Source organism: Odocoileus virginianus, chromosome 7 (genome assembly GCF_023699985.2).
Source record: "Odocoileus virginianus isolate 20LAN1187 ecotype Illinois chromosome 7, Ovbor_1.2, whole genome shotgun sequence".
Taxonomy (NCBI): Eukaryota; Metazoa; Chordata; class Mammalia; order Artiodactyla; family Cervidae; genus Odocoileus; species Odocoileus virginianus.
Genome location: NC_069680.1, coordinates 8,036,246 through 8,052,966, shown reverse-complemented (window position 1 = coordinate 8,052,966; position 16,721 = coordinate 8,036,246). Strand labels below are relative to the sequence as shown.

Below are 16,721 nucleotides of genomic sequence, written 5' to 3'. Positions count from 1 at the left end.
GAGACAAGTGCTCGGGCCTGGTGCACTGGGAAGACCCAGAGGGATGGGGTGGAGAGGCAGGTGGGAGGGGGGACCGGGATGGGGAATACATGTAAATCCATGGCTAATTCATTTCAATGTATGACAAAAACCACTGCAATGATGTAAAGTAATTAGCCTCCAACTAATAAAAATAAATGGAAAAAAAAACCAAAACAAAACAAAAAACAAACAATTGAGAATTACAAGCACCAACTAGTCAGATGACAGCAAGAACAACTGGTATAGTCAATCTAGGTGAATGAGACATGTATTAGCCCAGGAAAACAATAGTTATCAATAGATGGTGAGATTATTGATGTCCTGTTTCTTCTTTTGTTTATTCTCTAATTTTCTATTCTTTATTTTAATCAGGTACTTTAAAGTCAGGGGGGAAAATCTATTTTTAATTATAAAAAAGAAAAATGGTATACCTGTTGATATCACATTTCATACTGTTATAAAATTCTAATAGGTCTCAAAAGCCTAATGGAACTTTTAAATAATAGATATGAGAAATGGTATACTAAAACAGCATTGAATTAGAAGTTAAAAATGGATAATGCCATAAAAATATTTTGTATCTACTACAAAGAAATAGTGAGATATATTTTTAAACTATTTTACCATTTTAATATTCTAAAATGCCCTCCCCTTGCTCCTATTACAACTAGGTCTCTATACAATTATGAGAGAGAATGTGCTGCGTATAGTTTCTCAGTTGTGTCCGACTCTTTGCAACCTCATAGACTGTAGCCCACCAGGCTCCTTTGTCCATGGGGATTCTCCAGGCAAGAATACTGGAGTGGGTTGCCATGCCCTTCTCCAGGGGATCTTCCGTTTTCGCATTGCAGGTAGATTCTTTATTGTCCGAGCCACCAAGAAAGCCCAAGAATACTGGACTGGGTAGCCTATCCCTTCTCCAGGGGAGCTTCCCGATCCAGGAATCAAACCAGGATCTCCTGCATTGCAGGAGGATTCTTTACCAGCTGAGCTACCAGGGAAGCCTATGGGAGAGAATATCTTTCCTCAAATTGTCTAGGCTCTGCAATGCCATTCCGCTCTAAAGTCATGACACAGTATTTTCTGATGGGTATCTTGCCCTAGGTCAAACTTCAGAATCTGGTTGAGCAAACCAGGAAACCAAACAACAGTTATCAACCCTGGATAAATTTTTATAGCAAAATTATAGCCCATCACAAGAAGAGTTGCTGCCGTCTCCTCCTAGCATGGCCACTTCTATCTCTATGGCTTATCACAGCAGCAAACCTTTGCTCTGAGCAATTTCTTCAGAGGTAAGCACAATAAAATCCTGGCTATAAGAGCAGTTACTGAGAAGCTATGATCAGCAAATAATGACCAGGGAGTCCCCTTTATCACGTCTCTCTCCATCAACAGAGAAACAATACCAGCTCCCCATCAGCCCAGTGGAGAGTCAGTGACTGGTTTAGCAACAGGACTCCTTTCTGAAATGCTCAAAACCCCAGGGTAAATATGATGCTACTGTATAACCTCCTAACGCTGCTTTACAGTGCAGCTCAAATTTGTGATTTTAAAAGCACCTTAGCCTACTGCGAGTTCACAGTTATCTTTAATGATCTGCAAATCTCAGTGTTTTTAATAGCTCATTTTCGTACTGTGGCTACAGTGGCAACACCTGTACCTAAATACTTATTGCTTATAATACCCTGGGCTGTCAGGATGTATAGTAAATGAAAGGCAGCAGCAGTATCTCCCACCTTTTTCTAGCCTTAATTTACTCTTCCTCCTCTTGAACATCAGCACAGTGAGCTTACTCCCAGAGCCTATGTGATCTCGGCTGATGGGACCAAGATCAGAGGTCATCAGCAGAGGCTGACCACCCTTCTCCATTACATGGATAGAAACAAGAAGAAGATGGCAGCAAGAGGCCACCAGGGTCTTTCCCTCTGGAAGCTCTGACTTCTGAAAGTGAAGGATCTATCCCCAGATCAAAACTACAAGGAAAATAAACAGATGTTTTCATGAAGTCCCCAATATGGCATTTCTGCAAGACACTAAACTATAAATTACATGAGCAAATATAACTTCCTCCAGACAGTTTAATGCATTCACCCTCTAAACAAAGAATCATCTTTATAACTGATATAATAAAGTATAACGTAACAACTATTATTCTCAAATTTCAAAACTTAAGATATTTCTTATGTAATGATAATGGTAGATACTTACTGAACAATTACTATGTGCCTGACATTGCTCTAAGCATTAACTCATATCATCTTCAACTCAGTTTTTAAAATGAGCTGGGATTTGAACCTGGCATGTCTCCAGAGTCTCTGCCATACTGCGATAGATCAAGAATCACAGACCCCATGTCCCTAAAGAAAGTGAAAGTGAAAGTCACAGCTGTGTCTGACTCTCTGCGACCCCATAGACTACACATACAGTTCATGGAATTCTCCAGGCCAGAATACTGGAGTGGGTAGCCATTCCGTTCTCCAGGGGATCTTCCCAACCTAGGGATTGAGCACAGGTCTCCTGCATTGCAGGTGGATTCTCTACCAGCTAAGCCAGAAGGGAAGCCCTGTCCCTAGAGAAGTGAACCTAATATAAAGCCTTCCAAGGGCTCAGAAGGAAGTTGGTTATGGCTATACTTCAAAATATCCCTGAATAGCTGGAAAACCCTCCAATGCTGTACATGTCATAACTGCCTTGCCTCACCTTACCTGCAAAAGTCTTCTGTCTAAACAGACACAGTAAGTCCCCTACACATGAACAAGTTCTGTTCTGAGGGCACATATGTAAGTCCAATGTGTTTGTAAGCCCAACAAAGTTAGCCTAGGTGCCCAACTAACACAATTGGCTATGTGATACCGTACTGTAGTAGGTTTATAATACTTTTCACCCAAGTAATACATAGAAAACAAACACCAAAAATAAAGAAAACATTTTTAATCTTACAGTACAGTACCTTGAAAAGTACAGTAGTACAGTACAACAGATGGCATACAGGGGCTGGCATCAAGTGAAGAGGCAAGAAGAGTTACTAACTGGAGCTGGGAGATGGTCAAGCTGAAGGATTGACAGCAATAGGAGACAGAGGACAAGCTGCAATTTTACTCATGTCTGATGCTAATGGAACCCATGTTCACATCTTTGAAAGTTCACAACTTGAGGGTGTGTACACAGGGGACTTAGCATACGGTTGGTTGGCTCTGAGGGAAGACAGCATCTGTTATTTTCAAAAATAGAAATGCCCCTATCGTGATTCTTTAGGTTTAAGGTTTTCTAAGCAAATTCTCTCATGGATGTAACCATCCTCATGCTCCCACATGGTATAAAAATTGATGATGATCACAGCTCATCACAGGGTCACCAGCTACCCTGGAGGTTGATTTCCATCTGCAGATCTCAATTGGGATCATGCAGGAGAAGCAGCAGAGGATGACGCTGCCTGACTCAGTTCCCTAGTACTTAACCACTTCTGCTTCCAACAGTCAGCAACTGCCACCTCTTTGTCTAAGATCTGCTTTGCCTACCAGCAGGAAAGGCCAAAAGAACCCCTCCAGAGCAGTCCTTGGTCAGTGACTGGAAGCCTGACGGTATAAATATACAGCTCCCTCACCCTGATGGGACCAACTCCAAGATGTGATTACATTGTTTTCACAGACCCCTGCAAGGTCCAGTGAAAGTCTGCAACTGCAGAACTTGACTTCATGCCTTAGCCTGGTGTCCCACATCCCCACTCTTAGGGTGTTTCCTGGGATCACTGCAGAATCATTCACTTTCATGGCCATCATTGCCTTGGGTCTACTTCTGGTGGTGAACCAAGAGGGACAGAAGAACATGATTTTCGATGCCTCTAAACTCCCACCTCTCTGGATAATCTAAACAAACATCTTGGGATCCTTAAGTCTCCTGCTCATGATGAATGAAATGAAGTTATCCACTTATACTATCCTTGCTTATCCATGAGCTACTTACTCCTCAATCATTTTTTTAAAAATTACAGAGGTCCAGTTATTGTGAGAAAGATGGCCACAGTGTCCCACACCAATATTACTGAGTGAACACTCTAACAGGGGAAATTTGAACTGATGCCCACCTAACTGTGGTTTCAAAATAAAGAAAATACAGTGGATTTAGTGATTCAAAATGCTGGCCTTCAGCCTGGAAACCAAACAGATCTCTGTCCCTTGTAACTCTGCTCTCCAAATGTGAGGACAGATCTTCAGAGGATACCAGCCCAAACCCCTCAATTTACAGTCTTGGTCCTCTGAGTCACATCTTTGTGTTAAAAATTTCTCACAGTAGTTTTAAGCTCTACATATTTTACCAAAACAAAGATTGCGGTCTCTACAAGGGTTCTTTTTATTTTTTATGATGAAGTATTTATTAGTATGTCTTTTTGGAATAGGTTTTCATACTCCAGGCCTGAAAAGAAATTCCACATAGAAATCACTCTCAAAACACTTTTTAAATAGTTTAGAGTGTGTGCACCTTTCTCATCTCATCAATGACTTGTTAATGAGGAATAATTAAAATATATTCTTATTAATAAGAATGCACTGCATTTCAAAAAAAAAAATTTTTAAATCTATGCACCAGTGTCTGTCAGAGAAATTAGGCTCCAGTTTCATCCATATGGAGTATCTAGATGTGGTGCATTGCAAAATAAATAAATGTGGTGTAACAAAAGATTTGCTTCATGTAATGGTTGAATTGATATAATTCAACCTGATTGAATAGATATAATTACACTCTGTTAATATCCATGTGGATTAAATAGAAAGTCATCACTCTTCTATGTACAGGACTATAATAGTTCTGCATTTCTTTCCATCCCGGAATACGAGGACTGATTTCCCTAAATGTCTGTGATCCAAGGAATTTCAAAGAGATTCCTCCAAAATGTTCCAGAGTGAACTCCAATGAGTTGTTCAGAAGGACCCAGCCAACAGCTTCGAGTTATGACTTCGCCTTGGATGACTTGCTGAGGGGAAATCCACCCCCAGTAAAACGAGGGCCACTTGGTTTGGCCATTGAGAAGGTGTCCTCCATGTTTATTCTGTCCTTGTTTCTATAAGAGAGGAGGTGAGAGTTAACTTTCTTACCATCTTTTTCCTCTTCTAAGTTTGGTGTTAAGTTCTTAGGGTGAGTTAACCACTAAAAACTGCTTTGATCAAAGCTTCCAGTTTGAGACAAGATGGTGGTTTAAATGTAATTAGGTATTACAGATAACACATAGAATTAGGGAAAGACACAATTAAACATGCCTTCCTAATGTTGATCTAAATACAGACAGAAGGCCTCATTATAGCTTAAGCGCTGGGGCCGAGAGGCTCCTGACTTGTAATCATCTTCCTATTTTATAAAGCATTTGTTTAGTTCCAAAGATCAGTTAGAGGAATTTTTCTCTTGGCTCAATCATAATGACTAATTCATCATTTATCAACTTTTATATTCCAAAGTTTCAGTGGAAGCTTATATTTATCATACACACACATACACACACAGGGCATTTTCATCAAACTTGGACATTAATAAAATACAAATTTTCCTATAACTTTAGATGAGCAGCAGTTCTTATTAGAAATAGTTTAAAACACAGAAAAGGCTGGGAAATATAAATAAGATAGTACATTTGGCAATAGATAAAGGAAGAAACTCCATAAAATCTACAATATATCTTCTATATAGATCTTGTTTAAATGACCCCCCCCCACACACACACACACACATATTCAGGTTTCCTGTAGAAGTATCTTAAATTTATATAGATTACCTATTATATAATTACAGCCTTATAGAAAACATCTTTGGAGTTTCTTTTTCAAAATAAAAATTGAGCAAACTACTAAGATTAAAACCAATTAGATCTGACTACTAGAAATGAGTTACTTCAGAGAAGAGAACTCTACTTTTTGCAAAACAATCTGACTTGTACTGCAGACTCCAGGCCAGCCTGGGGTATAGAGTAGGGGAGTCAAGAACAGGTGGGTGGGGGTATATAGGTCAGGATTGGAGCATGATAAAAATGGTGTTTGAGAAAAATGAAAAAAAAAAAGCAGAAAGGTAAAAATGATATGAGTTGATATTTTATAAAGAGTATGTGTGAGAAGAATATCTGCAGAGATTATTCTAAATTATTCCATTTGGAAAGAATCTGTAGAGGACTGGTTCATCAATTCAGCTGTCTCTTAGCAGAATTGATTTCATTATTATAAAAACCATCCTCCATAAATAGGACAAAAGCTTTAGCCTTGAGTGGATCCAGCAAAGAAGACACCTTCAAGTACTCTGACAACTTGTCTACCTCCTGACTGTTGTTAGATGCAGGCAAGGCCCCCCTCCTCCTGCCCTCTCTTGCCTCAAATAACCTAAATTTTCCTCTCCAAAGGAACTTAAGCTTAATGCTTCTGGCCTGATCTAAGCCGACTAACGGGAATAATGTCTCCTTTACATGATCTTTTTAATGTATTTATAGACCATCCTAATGACTCCCTTCAGCCTTCTTCCTTTCAGTCTAAACTGTCTCAGCACTTTTGTTCTTGCCTGGTCATATTTTCCCTCAGTTCCTTAATCTTTTTTTTTTTTTTCCCTGCTGTTCTCCTAAGAACTCATATTTTTCTGTCTCCCTCCAGTTTATGGATCCCAACTAAATGGAACCACCATTGACACCCTCTGGAGAGGTCAGTCACAAGAAATAAGCATCAAGGCAAAAGCAGAGAGCCTAGAGTAGGGTACTAGAACTTTCCATGATGGTAGAAAAGCCCTGTACCTGGCCTGCCAGATGCAGCATCCACTAGCCACTAGCCACATACAGCTACTAAGTAGGTGAAATGTGACTACTGCAGTTAAGGAATTGAATTTCTAATTTGATTTAATTGTAATTCACTTTAATTTAAATAGCCACAAGTGGCACACTGCCTGGGGCAGTGCAGTTCTAGTAGATGGGCCCCTGGGAGGGGCTGAGCTATCAGACTTTATTTTGGGGGGGCTCCAAAATCACTGCAGATGGTGACTGCAGCCATGAAATTAAAAGATGCTTGCTCCTTGGAAGAAAAGCTATGATCAACCTAGACAGCATATTAAAAAGCAGAGACATTGCTTTGCCAACAAAGGTCCGTCTAGTCAAAGCTATGTCTTTTCCAGTAGTCATGTATGTATGTAAGAGTTGGACCTTGAAGAAAGCTGAGCACCAAAGAATTGATGCTTTTGAACTGTGGTATTGGAAAAGACTCTTGAGAATCCCTTGGACTGCAAGGAGATCCAACCAGTCCATCCTAAAGGAAATCAGTCCTGAATATTCATTGGAAGGACTGATGCTGAAGCTGAAACTCCAATACTTTGGCCACCTGATGCAAAGAACTGACTCCTTGGAAAAGACCCAATGCTGGGAAAGATTGAAGGCAGGAGGAGAAGGGGATGACAGAGGATGAAATGGTTGGATGGCATCACCGACTTGATGGACATGAGTTTGAGCAAGCTCTGGGAGGTGGTGATGGACAGGGAAGCCTGGCATGCTTGCAGTCCATGGGGTCGGAAAGATTTGGACATGACTGAGCAACTGAACTGAACCAAGCTATCAGAGGGGCGTCCTTCTGTCAGTCAGTATGTTCTCTTTGTCCAGAAAACTGTGTGTATGTGTGGTGGGAGGATCAAAAGGCCAAAGGAAACTAAGAACTGTCATTTAAATGTGGAATGAGGGGATGTTCTGACTTATAAAAAGGGTGGATTTTTACTGGCAAATGAATTTGCATCTAGCTACTTTAAATAGCTATTTGCCACTAATGAATCATAGTGGATGCATTCAGACCCTCTTTCACCATGTCCTTGAAACATCCATGTGGATGACACATCAAGCCTGACTTTCAACTCACAGTGTGAGCCTCTGCAGAATGAACTCTATGACTTGGGCAATGCCATACAGCCAAGGTTCAAGCCTACAGATTCACCTGGTCCCCTCATTCACCCCAGGATTCGGAAAACAATAACAAAGTGAAGAGAACATTTGTTCTTGGGCATATAGCCATCCTGAAACCCAAAATGTTCACCTGACATGTGCAATATCATCTCCCAGAAGAAAGGCGTCCCATGCTGACACCCTACATCAGATAAAGAAGTCAGGCACTAGACATAGAAAGGGTTCAGAAACAGTTTATCTAAAACATAGGTGAAAATTGTGTGTGTGAACTTCTCATAATTACAGTGGTCCAGCTATGTTATTAGAAGGCACAGCTTCAGCAAACCCAGGCCTCTTAACAAAATTATCTGTGGTTTTAAATGTGAGTATGCTTCAGCCCATACCACATTGACTGTGAAACTCCTTTGCAGGCACAGTCCTGACATGATCAGCCCCAAACCATGAGAACAATGTAGGGGAAAATATCACACTAGGTTTCCTCTGCTTCACAGGAGATCCACCAGAGAGCTGATATTAATGGATCCCTGTTACGGTCCTAAGGAGGGGTCTCAATGTCAGACAAGACACCCATCGTGCTCTGACAACCCACTGAGTGACCCTGCAGAATGCCATTTGCTCACCCCTGACCTAGTTTACCCCAGTAAGGTCTGTGACTCTGTAGCTGTCCACAACTATTTTTCTCATCTGCAGTTAAAAGGCACAACAAAACTAGAACATTTGACTAATTCTTACTTCTGAAGGTATTCTTTACGTTTCTGAGCAAGGTACTTCTTCTTTAAATTCAGCAGTTCGTGGGTAAGTTTTTCGATCTCGTACTTGTATTCCTGGCTCTGTGACTCATACATATTCAATTCTGAAGACAAAACCTAGTATGACAAATAAAGCAGCATTAACAGAAGATACATGGTGAGACAATATCCTTTCCTGAATAATCTTTTTAATCTGCTGCCACTTACCTTGGTGAGGCTAGAAATACAAAACCATGCCCAGGTTTAACGGTTAATCTGCACACTTCTACCAGTTCAAGCTCTGTATCTGGGTAAAAATCTGATGGACGTTCTGAAGACTCATATCCAATGACCAACTTAATGAAACCTCATTCCCCTGCTTAAAAGGAGAGCTATCAGACACATGCAAACAGGCTTACATATGAATGGTGTAATGCACTCAAGAATATTGAGAGTCAAAAGAGAAAAACTCCCAGACATATACTATAAAATTGCTTCTTAAAGCCTTTTTTAAAATGTTCAGAAAAGTCATTACTAGGCAGTGTGATTCATCTGAGGATTATTGTAAAAACTATTCAGAATCATCCTGCCACCAGCACCATTAAGTAGGCATTCAATTTATGTGTTTTCCAAGGTTGTTGTTCTGCTGAATGTCAATCATCTCTTTACTGCACCCTTTGGGACTATTCACAGGTTGTCTCTTTACCGGAGCCCTGGGATATTTACCTCTAAGATGCAGAGGGCTATGACATATGCAAGGGAGAGGGTACTACATGTGAGGGGCTGTGTTAGGAAGCCTAATTACCTGCCTCTTGCTCTGTTGTGTTCAGTAGATGCTACTGGTTTCAGGCTGGACAAAAAAAAAAGAAGGTATTTACTCATCTAAACAAATGTGTAAAGGATGCTAGAGTGAGGGCTGCCCCCAACAAAAACCAAGCAGGGAAAAGGGAGGCTAGCATTGTCAGGGACATGCAATAGATGCAATTGTTTTTCCTCTAGCCCTCTATTTTTAAAAATTTACATAAAAGGCGATCTTTATCTTTTGAGTGTTCATCTGCTTCTGAACAGGTGTCTTAGGTGGCACTAGTGGTAAAGAAACCACCTGCCAATGCTAGGAGATATAAGGGTCATGGGTCAGGAAGATCCCCTGGAGGAGGGCATGGCAACCTGGCCGAGGATTCCTGCCTGGAGAATCCCACGGACAGAGCAGCCTGCAGACTCTGGTCCATAGGGTTGAAAGAGTCGGACACAACTGAAGCAACTTCACACACCCATACACACTGCTTCTGAATTCCTTCCACTTAACTATTGTGATTCTATCCTATCTGACTAAGGATTCTGACCATGTTATCATAAGCTAGAGAGAATGATTTTCATGTTGGAAGAAAATTTGCCCTAATAGTTAAACTGTTGAAGCTGAAACTCCAATCCTTTGGCCACCTGATGCGAAGAGCTGACTCATTTGAGAAGACCCTGATGCTGGGAAAGAGTGAGGGCAGGAGGAGAAGGGGAAGGCAGAGGATGAGATGGTTGGATGGCATCACCGACTCAATGGACGTGGGTTTTGGGTAGACTCCAGCAGTTGGTGATGGATAGGGAGGTCTGGCGTGCTATGGTTCTTGGGGTCGCAAAGAGTTGGACACAACTGAGTGACTGAACCGAACTGAACTTAGGAGCAAAGATCTTGTTTCCAAATAATGAATGTGGAATTCCTCAACAGAGTCCAGATCATGAGGACAAATTGACGGGCAGGCTTGGTACTATGCACCGCTGAATCTTCCACTAGGGGTCACATGTCATTCAGAGAAAAATATCTGGATACCCTGCGATAAAGGGTTAAGGTGACAAAATCCTTCTATGAACCACTGAATGCAATCCATTGCTAAGAGTGCCTATCTGACAGTAGTGTAAAGAGAGACATGTGCTTTTCTAATCTACACCCAACTCCTGAGAAAATAAGTTTTTATTTTGCTTGTTATATTCAATTGTTTAAAGGGGTGAAAATAATCAAAAGATTATGCCTCTTGCAAAACTCATGTCTCAGGATACTCATGTAAAACGAATACTTAGACTGGTAAGTTGAAAATTAATGCTTTCATTACACTCCCGTTTCATCTGCCTTTTTAAAGTAAAAGGATGTGATTTTACAACATTCTCTTTGTGAAAGGATTAGTACCATATTAGTCTCGCAGCATCTATTCTACCCCAGGCAGAAAGGCAATGACTATTACCATCGTTGCGCAGGTAAGTGCCAGAATTCAGCTAGCATATGCTACAGCCTGTGCATGTGTGTGTGTACAAGGCTTCCCTAGCATGCCAAGAATATCTAAGTACTTTTTTAGGAGGTAAAGCTGAAAATAGAATGGGAACACACCGTTTTTGAGAAAACTTTAAAATGTGTAATGGTAAAACATTCCATCGCCACAGCTACGGTTCTTGCGTCACTTAGAAGGGAACTTACGCTAACAGAATCCTAAAATGATTTGACTTTCCATTCATGACCACTTATTTAGATAGCCCTGAAGCAAGGCCCTTGGGGACTGGGGAGTGGCCTGTGGTTTGCGTACATTTATTTCAGGTGGAATGAATAGTAAAAACCTGCTCTGACACGGTGGTCTGCTTTAGTGGGCCAGAGTGTTAAAATATTTCCTGTGTTCTTCCCCACCATCCAAATCTTCCAAATCACATTGAGATAATCCACACAGACCCTATTCCCCAAATTTCCATTCCATTGCCATCATCCTCTCTCCAACTGTTTCTCCACTTGTTCATCTGCCTGTTTTGTGGGAGTCTATTAGTCTAGGAGCAGAGGGGTAGCTTTGAGGCTTGCCCTGGGACTGGAGCACTAAAAAAGCTGATTTCAATGGAGAGCAGCCTTTGGGAGACTGGCTTCTCGTGCCGCGGCAGGAGACTTGTCCAGGGGTGTTCCCAGAGCGCGGCCATCCTTCAGCCAGGAAGGCGCAGAGGCTACCACTTACTTTAAGCTGCTTGGTCTTCTCCCGCAGTGTGTGGCGATAGATCTGCAGCTGCTCCGCAGCCTCGGGCCCAGGCTGCCGAGCCAGGATGTGCTTTAGTTCCACATACAGTTTCTCCTTTTCCTGGTGGAGAGCATAACCACAAGTGGAGATAAACAGTCCCATCAAGACAAGGGCAATGACTTTAACAGCATGGTCAGGATGATTCGGGATCATCCTAAGGTCCTTCTCAGCTCCACACTGATTACGTTCACTTGTAGATTCATCCAGTCAAGCAACAGGCCACAGAGGGCCCTGGCCCTGCCCATCGGCTGGTCGGCAGCAGCCTCGCGATCCCCAGGCTTGCAGCCCACCACACGGAAAGCCTGCCCTCCAGGGAACTGGCAGTCACCGCACGAGGACCGGCCTCACCGCCAGCCTGGCCAGGGACCACCCCACCTGCCAGCGGCCCACAGCCGTCAGCCTTGCCACCCAGGAGGACACGCGCAGTCCCCTTGGGGGCACCATTAGCGCACACAGCTCTGGGGACCAGAGGGGAGCGTGTTGGTCCAAACGGGATCTCCTATAGAAGGCAATTTTCCCAAGACTGGAAAAGGTAGAACCGAACACAGAGAACTGAGCAAAATGGGAAGACAGAGGAATATATTCCAAATGGAAGAACAAGACAACCTCAGAAACATGACCAAAGGAAGTGGAGATAAGCAATCTATTCAACAAAGGACTCAAGGTAATAATCATAAAGATCCTCACTGAACTTGATAGAAGAATGGATGAATGCGGTAAGAATTTCAACAAAGCATTAGAGAATATAAAGAAGAACCAAACACAGATAAAGAATACATTAACTGGGATTTTTAAAAAAAAAAACACCATAAGGAATCAACAGCAGATTAGATGATACAAAGGAATGATAAACTGGAAGACAGAGTAATAGAAATTACCAAAGCTAAAAAGAAAAAAATGAATTTTTTAAAAAAATGAGTACTAGTTTAAGAGAACTTTGGTATAACAACAAGTGTAATAACATTTGCATTATAGGGGTCCCAAGTAGGAGAAGTGAGAAAGGGATAGAGAAAATATTTGAACAAATAATAGCTGAAAACTTCCCAACCTGGGAAAGAAAACAGATAGCCAGGTCCAGGAAGCACAGGGAGTAGTATCAAACAGAATCAATCTTAACAGCACCACAGCAAGATACACTGTAAGTAAAATGGCAAAAATTAAAGATAATAGGAATATATTAAGAGCAGCAAGAAAAAAGCAACTAGTTATATACATAGGAACTTCCATAAGATTATCAGCTGACTTTTCAGAAGAAAAGGGAGTGACACAATATATTCAAAGTGATGAAAGGATAAAACTTACAACCAAGAATTATCTACCCAGAATGGTTATCATTTAGATTAGAAGGAGAGATAGTGAAAAACCCATGTTGGTACAGTCAATTAAACTATGACAAAGGAGGCAAGGATATACAATGGGGAAAAGACATCCTCTTCAATAAATGGTGCTGGAAAAACTGGACAGGGTGCATGCAAAACTATCAAACTAAACTAGTTTCTCACACCATATACAAAAATAAGCTAGAAATGGATTAAAGACTTACATGTAAGACCTAAAGCCATAAAAATTCCTAGAAGAAAACAGGCAGTAAATTCTCTGACATCAGTCTTTACAAACATTTTTTTTGGGGGGGGGGATCTATCTCCTCAGGCAAGGGATACAAAAATAAACAAACAGAACTACATCAAACTAAAATGCTTTTGCACAGAAAAGTACACTATCAACAAAAATGAAAAGGCAATCTACTCAACGGGAAAAGGTACTTGCAAATGATAAATCCAACAAGGGGTTAATATCCAAAATATACAAAGAACTCATACAACTCAATATCAAAAAATAAAAAACTAAGTGACTCAGTAAAAAAGCAGTGGACCTAAATAGACATTTTTCCAAAGATGACATACAGATGGCCAACAGACACATGAAAAGATACTTAACATCATAAACCATTAGGGAAATACAAATCAAAACCATGAGATACCAACTCAGAATGGCTATCATCAGAAAAGACTATAAATAAAAAGTGTTGGTGAGGATTCGGAGAAAAGGGAGTATTTGTGCACTGTCAGTGGGACTATAAATTGGTGCAGCCAATTTGTAAATTGGAAAAGAGTGTGGAGGTTCCACAAAAAATTAAAAATAGAACTACCATATGATTCAGCAATTTCACTTCTGGGTATTTACCTTAAGAAAACAAAAACACTAATTTGAAAAGATATATGAACACCAATGTTCATTGCTGCATTATTTGTAATAGCCAAGCTATGGGAGCAACCTAAGTGTCCACTGATAGACAAATGGATATAGAAGATGCATTATGTGTATACAAAGTGATATTACTAGCCATAAAAAAATAAAATCTTGCAACTTGCAACAACATGGATAGATCTAGAGGGCATAATGCTATGTGAAATGAGTCAGACAGAGAAAGACAAATACCATACGATCTCATTTAAAGGTAGAATCTGAAAAACAAAACAAGCAAAACAACATAGACTCATAGAGAAGAAGAACAACTGGATAGTTGCCAGAGGGGAGGGGGCTAGAGGGATCCTTAGCTGAAGAGGATTAAGAGTTACAAGTCATCAGTTATAAAACAAATAAGCCATGGGGATATAACATACAGCACAAGGAAACTGGTTAATAATATTGCAACACATTTTATTTTTGTGCTAAATTATTAAAAGATTCTCCCTTTTTGAAAAAAAAAATAATAATAATATTGCAACAACTTTGTGTGAGGACTGATGGTTACTAGACTTAGTGTCACAATCACTTCATAATATATGCAAATGTCAATCACTATGTAGTACACCTGAAATGAACATAATATTGTACATCAACCATATTTCGATTTTTTAAAATTGTGCATATCCCAACCCTGATCAAGGACCCAGGATGTGCACAGCATTTGGATACAAATAATAAGACAAATGAGGAAGAAAACATCTCTCTCTACCTAAACTTTTGACCACATGACTAAGAGACAAAGATGACATAAAATTTCGACAAAGTATTATGGCCAGTAAAAGCAGAGAGTGACTGACTCTGATTGGAGGAGTTGGGGGGAAATTTCACAAAAATGTCATTTGAACTGTCCCTTGAGAAATGAGTAGGATTTCTCCCCAAGCAGAGAAAGAAAAGAAGAGTTTTTAATACCAAGGTTCAGTGATAGAACAGGGGAAAGGTAGTCCAAGGTACTTGGATGCAATCTCAAAAATGACAGAATGATCTCTCTTCATTTCCAAGGAAAACCATTCAATATCACAGGAATCCAAGGCTATGCCCTGACCAGTAATGCTGAAGAAGCTTAAGTTGAATGGTTCTGTGAAGACCTACAAGACTTTCTAGAACTAACACCCAAAAAAAGATGTCCCTTTCAATATAGTGGACTGGAATGCAAAAGTAGGAAGTCAAGAAATACCTGGAGTAACGGGCAAATCTGGCCTTGAGTACATAATGAAGCAGGGCAAAGGCTAATAGAGTTTAGCCAAGAGAATGCACTGGTCATAGCAAACACCCTCTTCCAACAACACAAGAGAAGACTCTACACATGGACATCATCAGATGGTCAATACCGAAATCAGACTGGTTATATTCTTTGCAGCCAAAGATGGAGAAGCTCTATACAGTCAGTAAAAACAAGACCAGGAGCTGACTGTAGCTCATATCATGAACTCCTTATTGCCAAATTCAGACTTAAATTGAAGAAAGTAGGGAAAAGCACTAAACCATTCAGGTATGACCTAAATCAAATTCCTTATGATTATACAGTGGAAGTAAGAAACAGATTCAAGGGATTAGATCTGATAGAGTGCCTGAAGAACTACAGATGGAGGTTCATGACATTGTACAGGAGGCAGTGATCAAAACCAATATACAAGGCTGTATATTGTCACCCTGCTTATTTAACTTATATGCAGAGTACATCATGAGAAATGCTGGACTGGATGAAGTGCAAGCTGGAATCAAGATTGCCAAGAGAAATTTCAATAATCTCAGATATACAGATGATACCACCCTTATGGCAGAATTCGAAGAAGAACTAAAGAGCCTCTTGATGAAAGTGAAAGAGAAGAGTGAAAAAGTTGGCTTAAAACTCAACATTCAGAAAACCAAGATCATGGCATCTGGACCCATCACTTCACGGCAAATAGATGGGGAAACAGTGGAAACAGCGACAGACTATTTTTTTGGACTCCAAAATCACTGCAGGTGGTGACTGCAGCCATGAAATTAGAAGACGCTTGCTCCTTGGAAGAAAAGCTATGACCAACCTAGACAGCATATTAAAAACAAAGACATTACTTTGCCAACAAAGGTCCATCTAGTCAAGGCTATGGTTTTTCCAGTAGTCATGTAGAGATGTGAGAGTTGGACTATAAAGAAAACTGAGCACTGAAGAATTGATGCTTTTGAACTATGGTGTTGGAGAAGACTCTTGAGAGTCCCTTGGAATGCAAGGGGATCCAACCAGTCCATCCTAAAGGAGATCAGTCCTTAATATTCATTGGAAGGACTGATGCTGAAGTTGAAACTCCAGTACTTTGGCCACCTGATGCGAAGAACTGACTCATTGGAAAAGACCCTGATGCAGGGAAAGATTGAAGGTGAGAGGAGAAGGGGATGACAGAGTATGAGATGGTTGGTTGGCATCACTGACCCTATGGACTTGAGTTTGAGTAAACTCGGGGAGGTGGTGATGGACAGGGAAGCCTGGCGTGCTGCAGTCCATGGGGTTGAAAAGAGTCAGACACGACTGAGTGACTGAACTGAACTGAAGTCCAATTCAGCAGGTCAGGTGCACTGGGAAGGTGAGGGGAGAAGAGACAGCAAAGGCTGGGTGTGTAGGTTGGCAGTGTGGTTTGGGACCACATCCTTAGGCAACTGGGAGCCAAAGATGGGCCATGCCTGGGTTTGTTTTCAGAGGAATGACTCCAGCAGGAAATCAGAGAACAGAATAAGCCCCAGTACAAGCAGAAGATGAAGAAAGCTGGACCCAATATGGCTAGAATGGGGAAGTGGGTA

The 16,721-nt window shown here is 40.9% G+C and overlaps 1 protein-coding gene across 6 annotated transcripts in view; it reads right to left on the bottom strand.

Moving 5' to 3' along the window:
• Positions 1–2,937: 2,937 nt before the first annotated feature.
• CFAP58 (cilia and flagella associated protein 58) overlaps positions 2,938–16,721 on the bottom strand; it is a 121,700-nt gene continuing 107,916 nt past the window's right edge. For 5 of the 6 annotated variants that reach the window (XM_070470137.1, XM_070470138.1, XM_070470139.1 and 2 more), the window contains 3 exons: positions 11,634–11,753; positions 8,660–8,793; positions 2,938–5,080 (listed from right to left, as the gene is read on the bottom strand). In XM_070470137.1, the coding sequence (XP_070326238.1) occupies positions 4,969–5,080; positions 8,660–8,793; positions 11,634–11,753 (366 nt within the window). In that variant the 3' untranslated portion in view covers positions 2,938–4,968. The remainder of the gene's footprint in view (positions 5,081–8,659; positions 8,794–11,633; positions 11,754–16,721) is intronic. The other variant, XM_070470140.1, reaches the window with a different exon arrangement.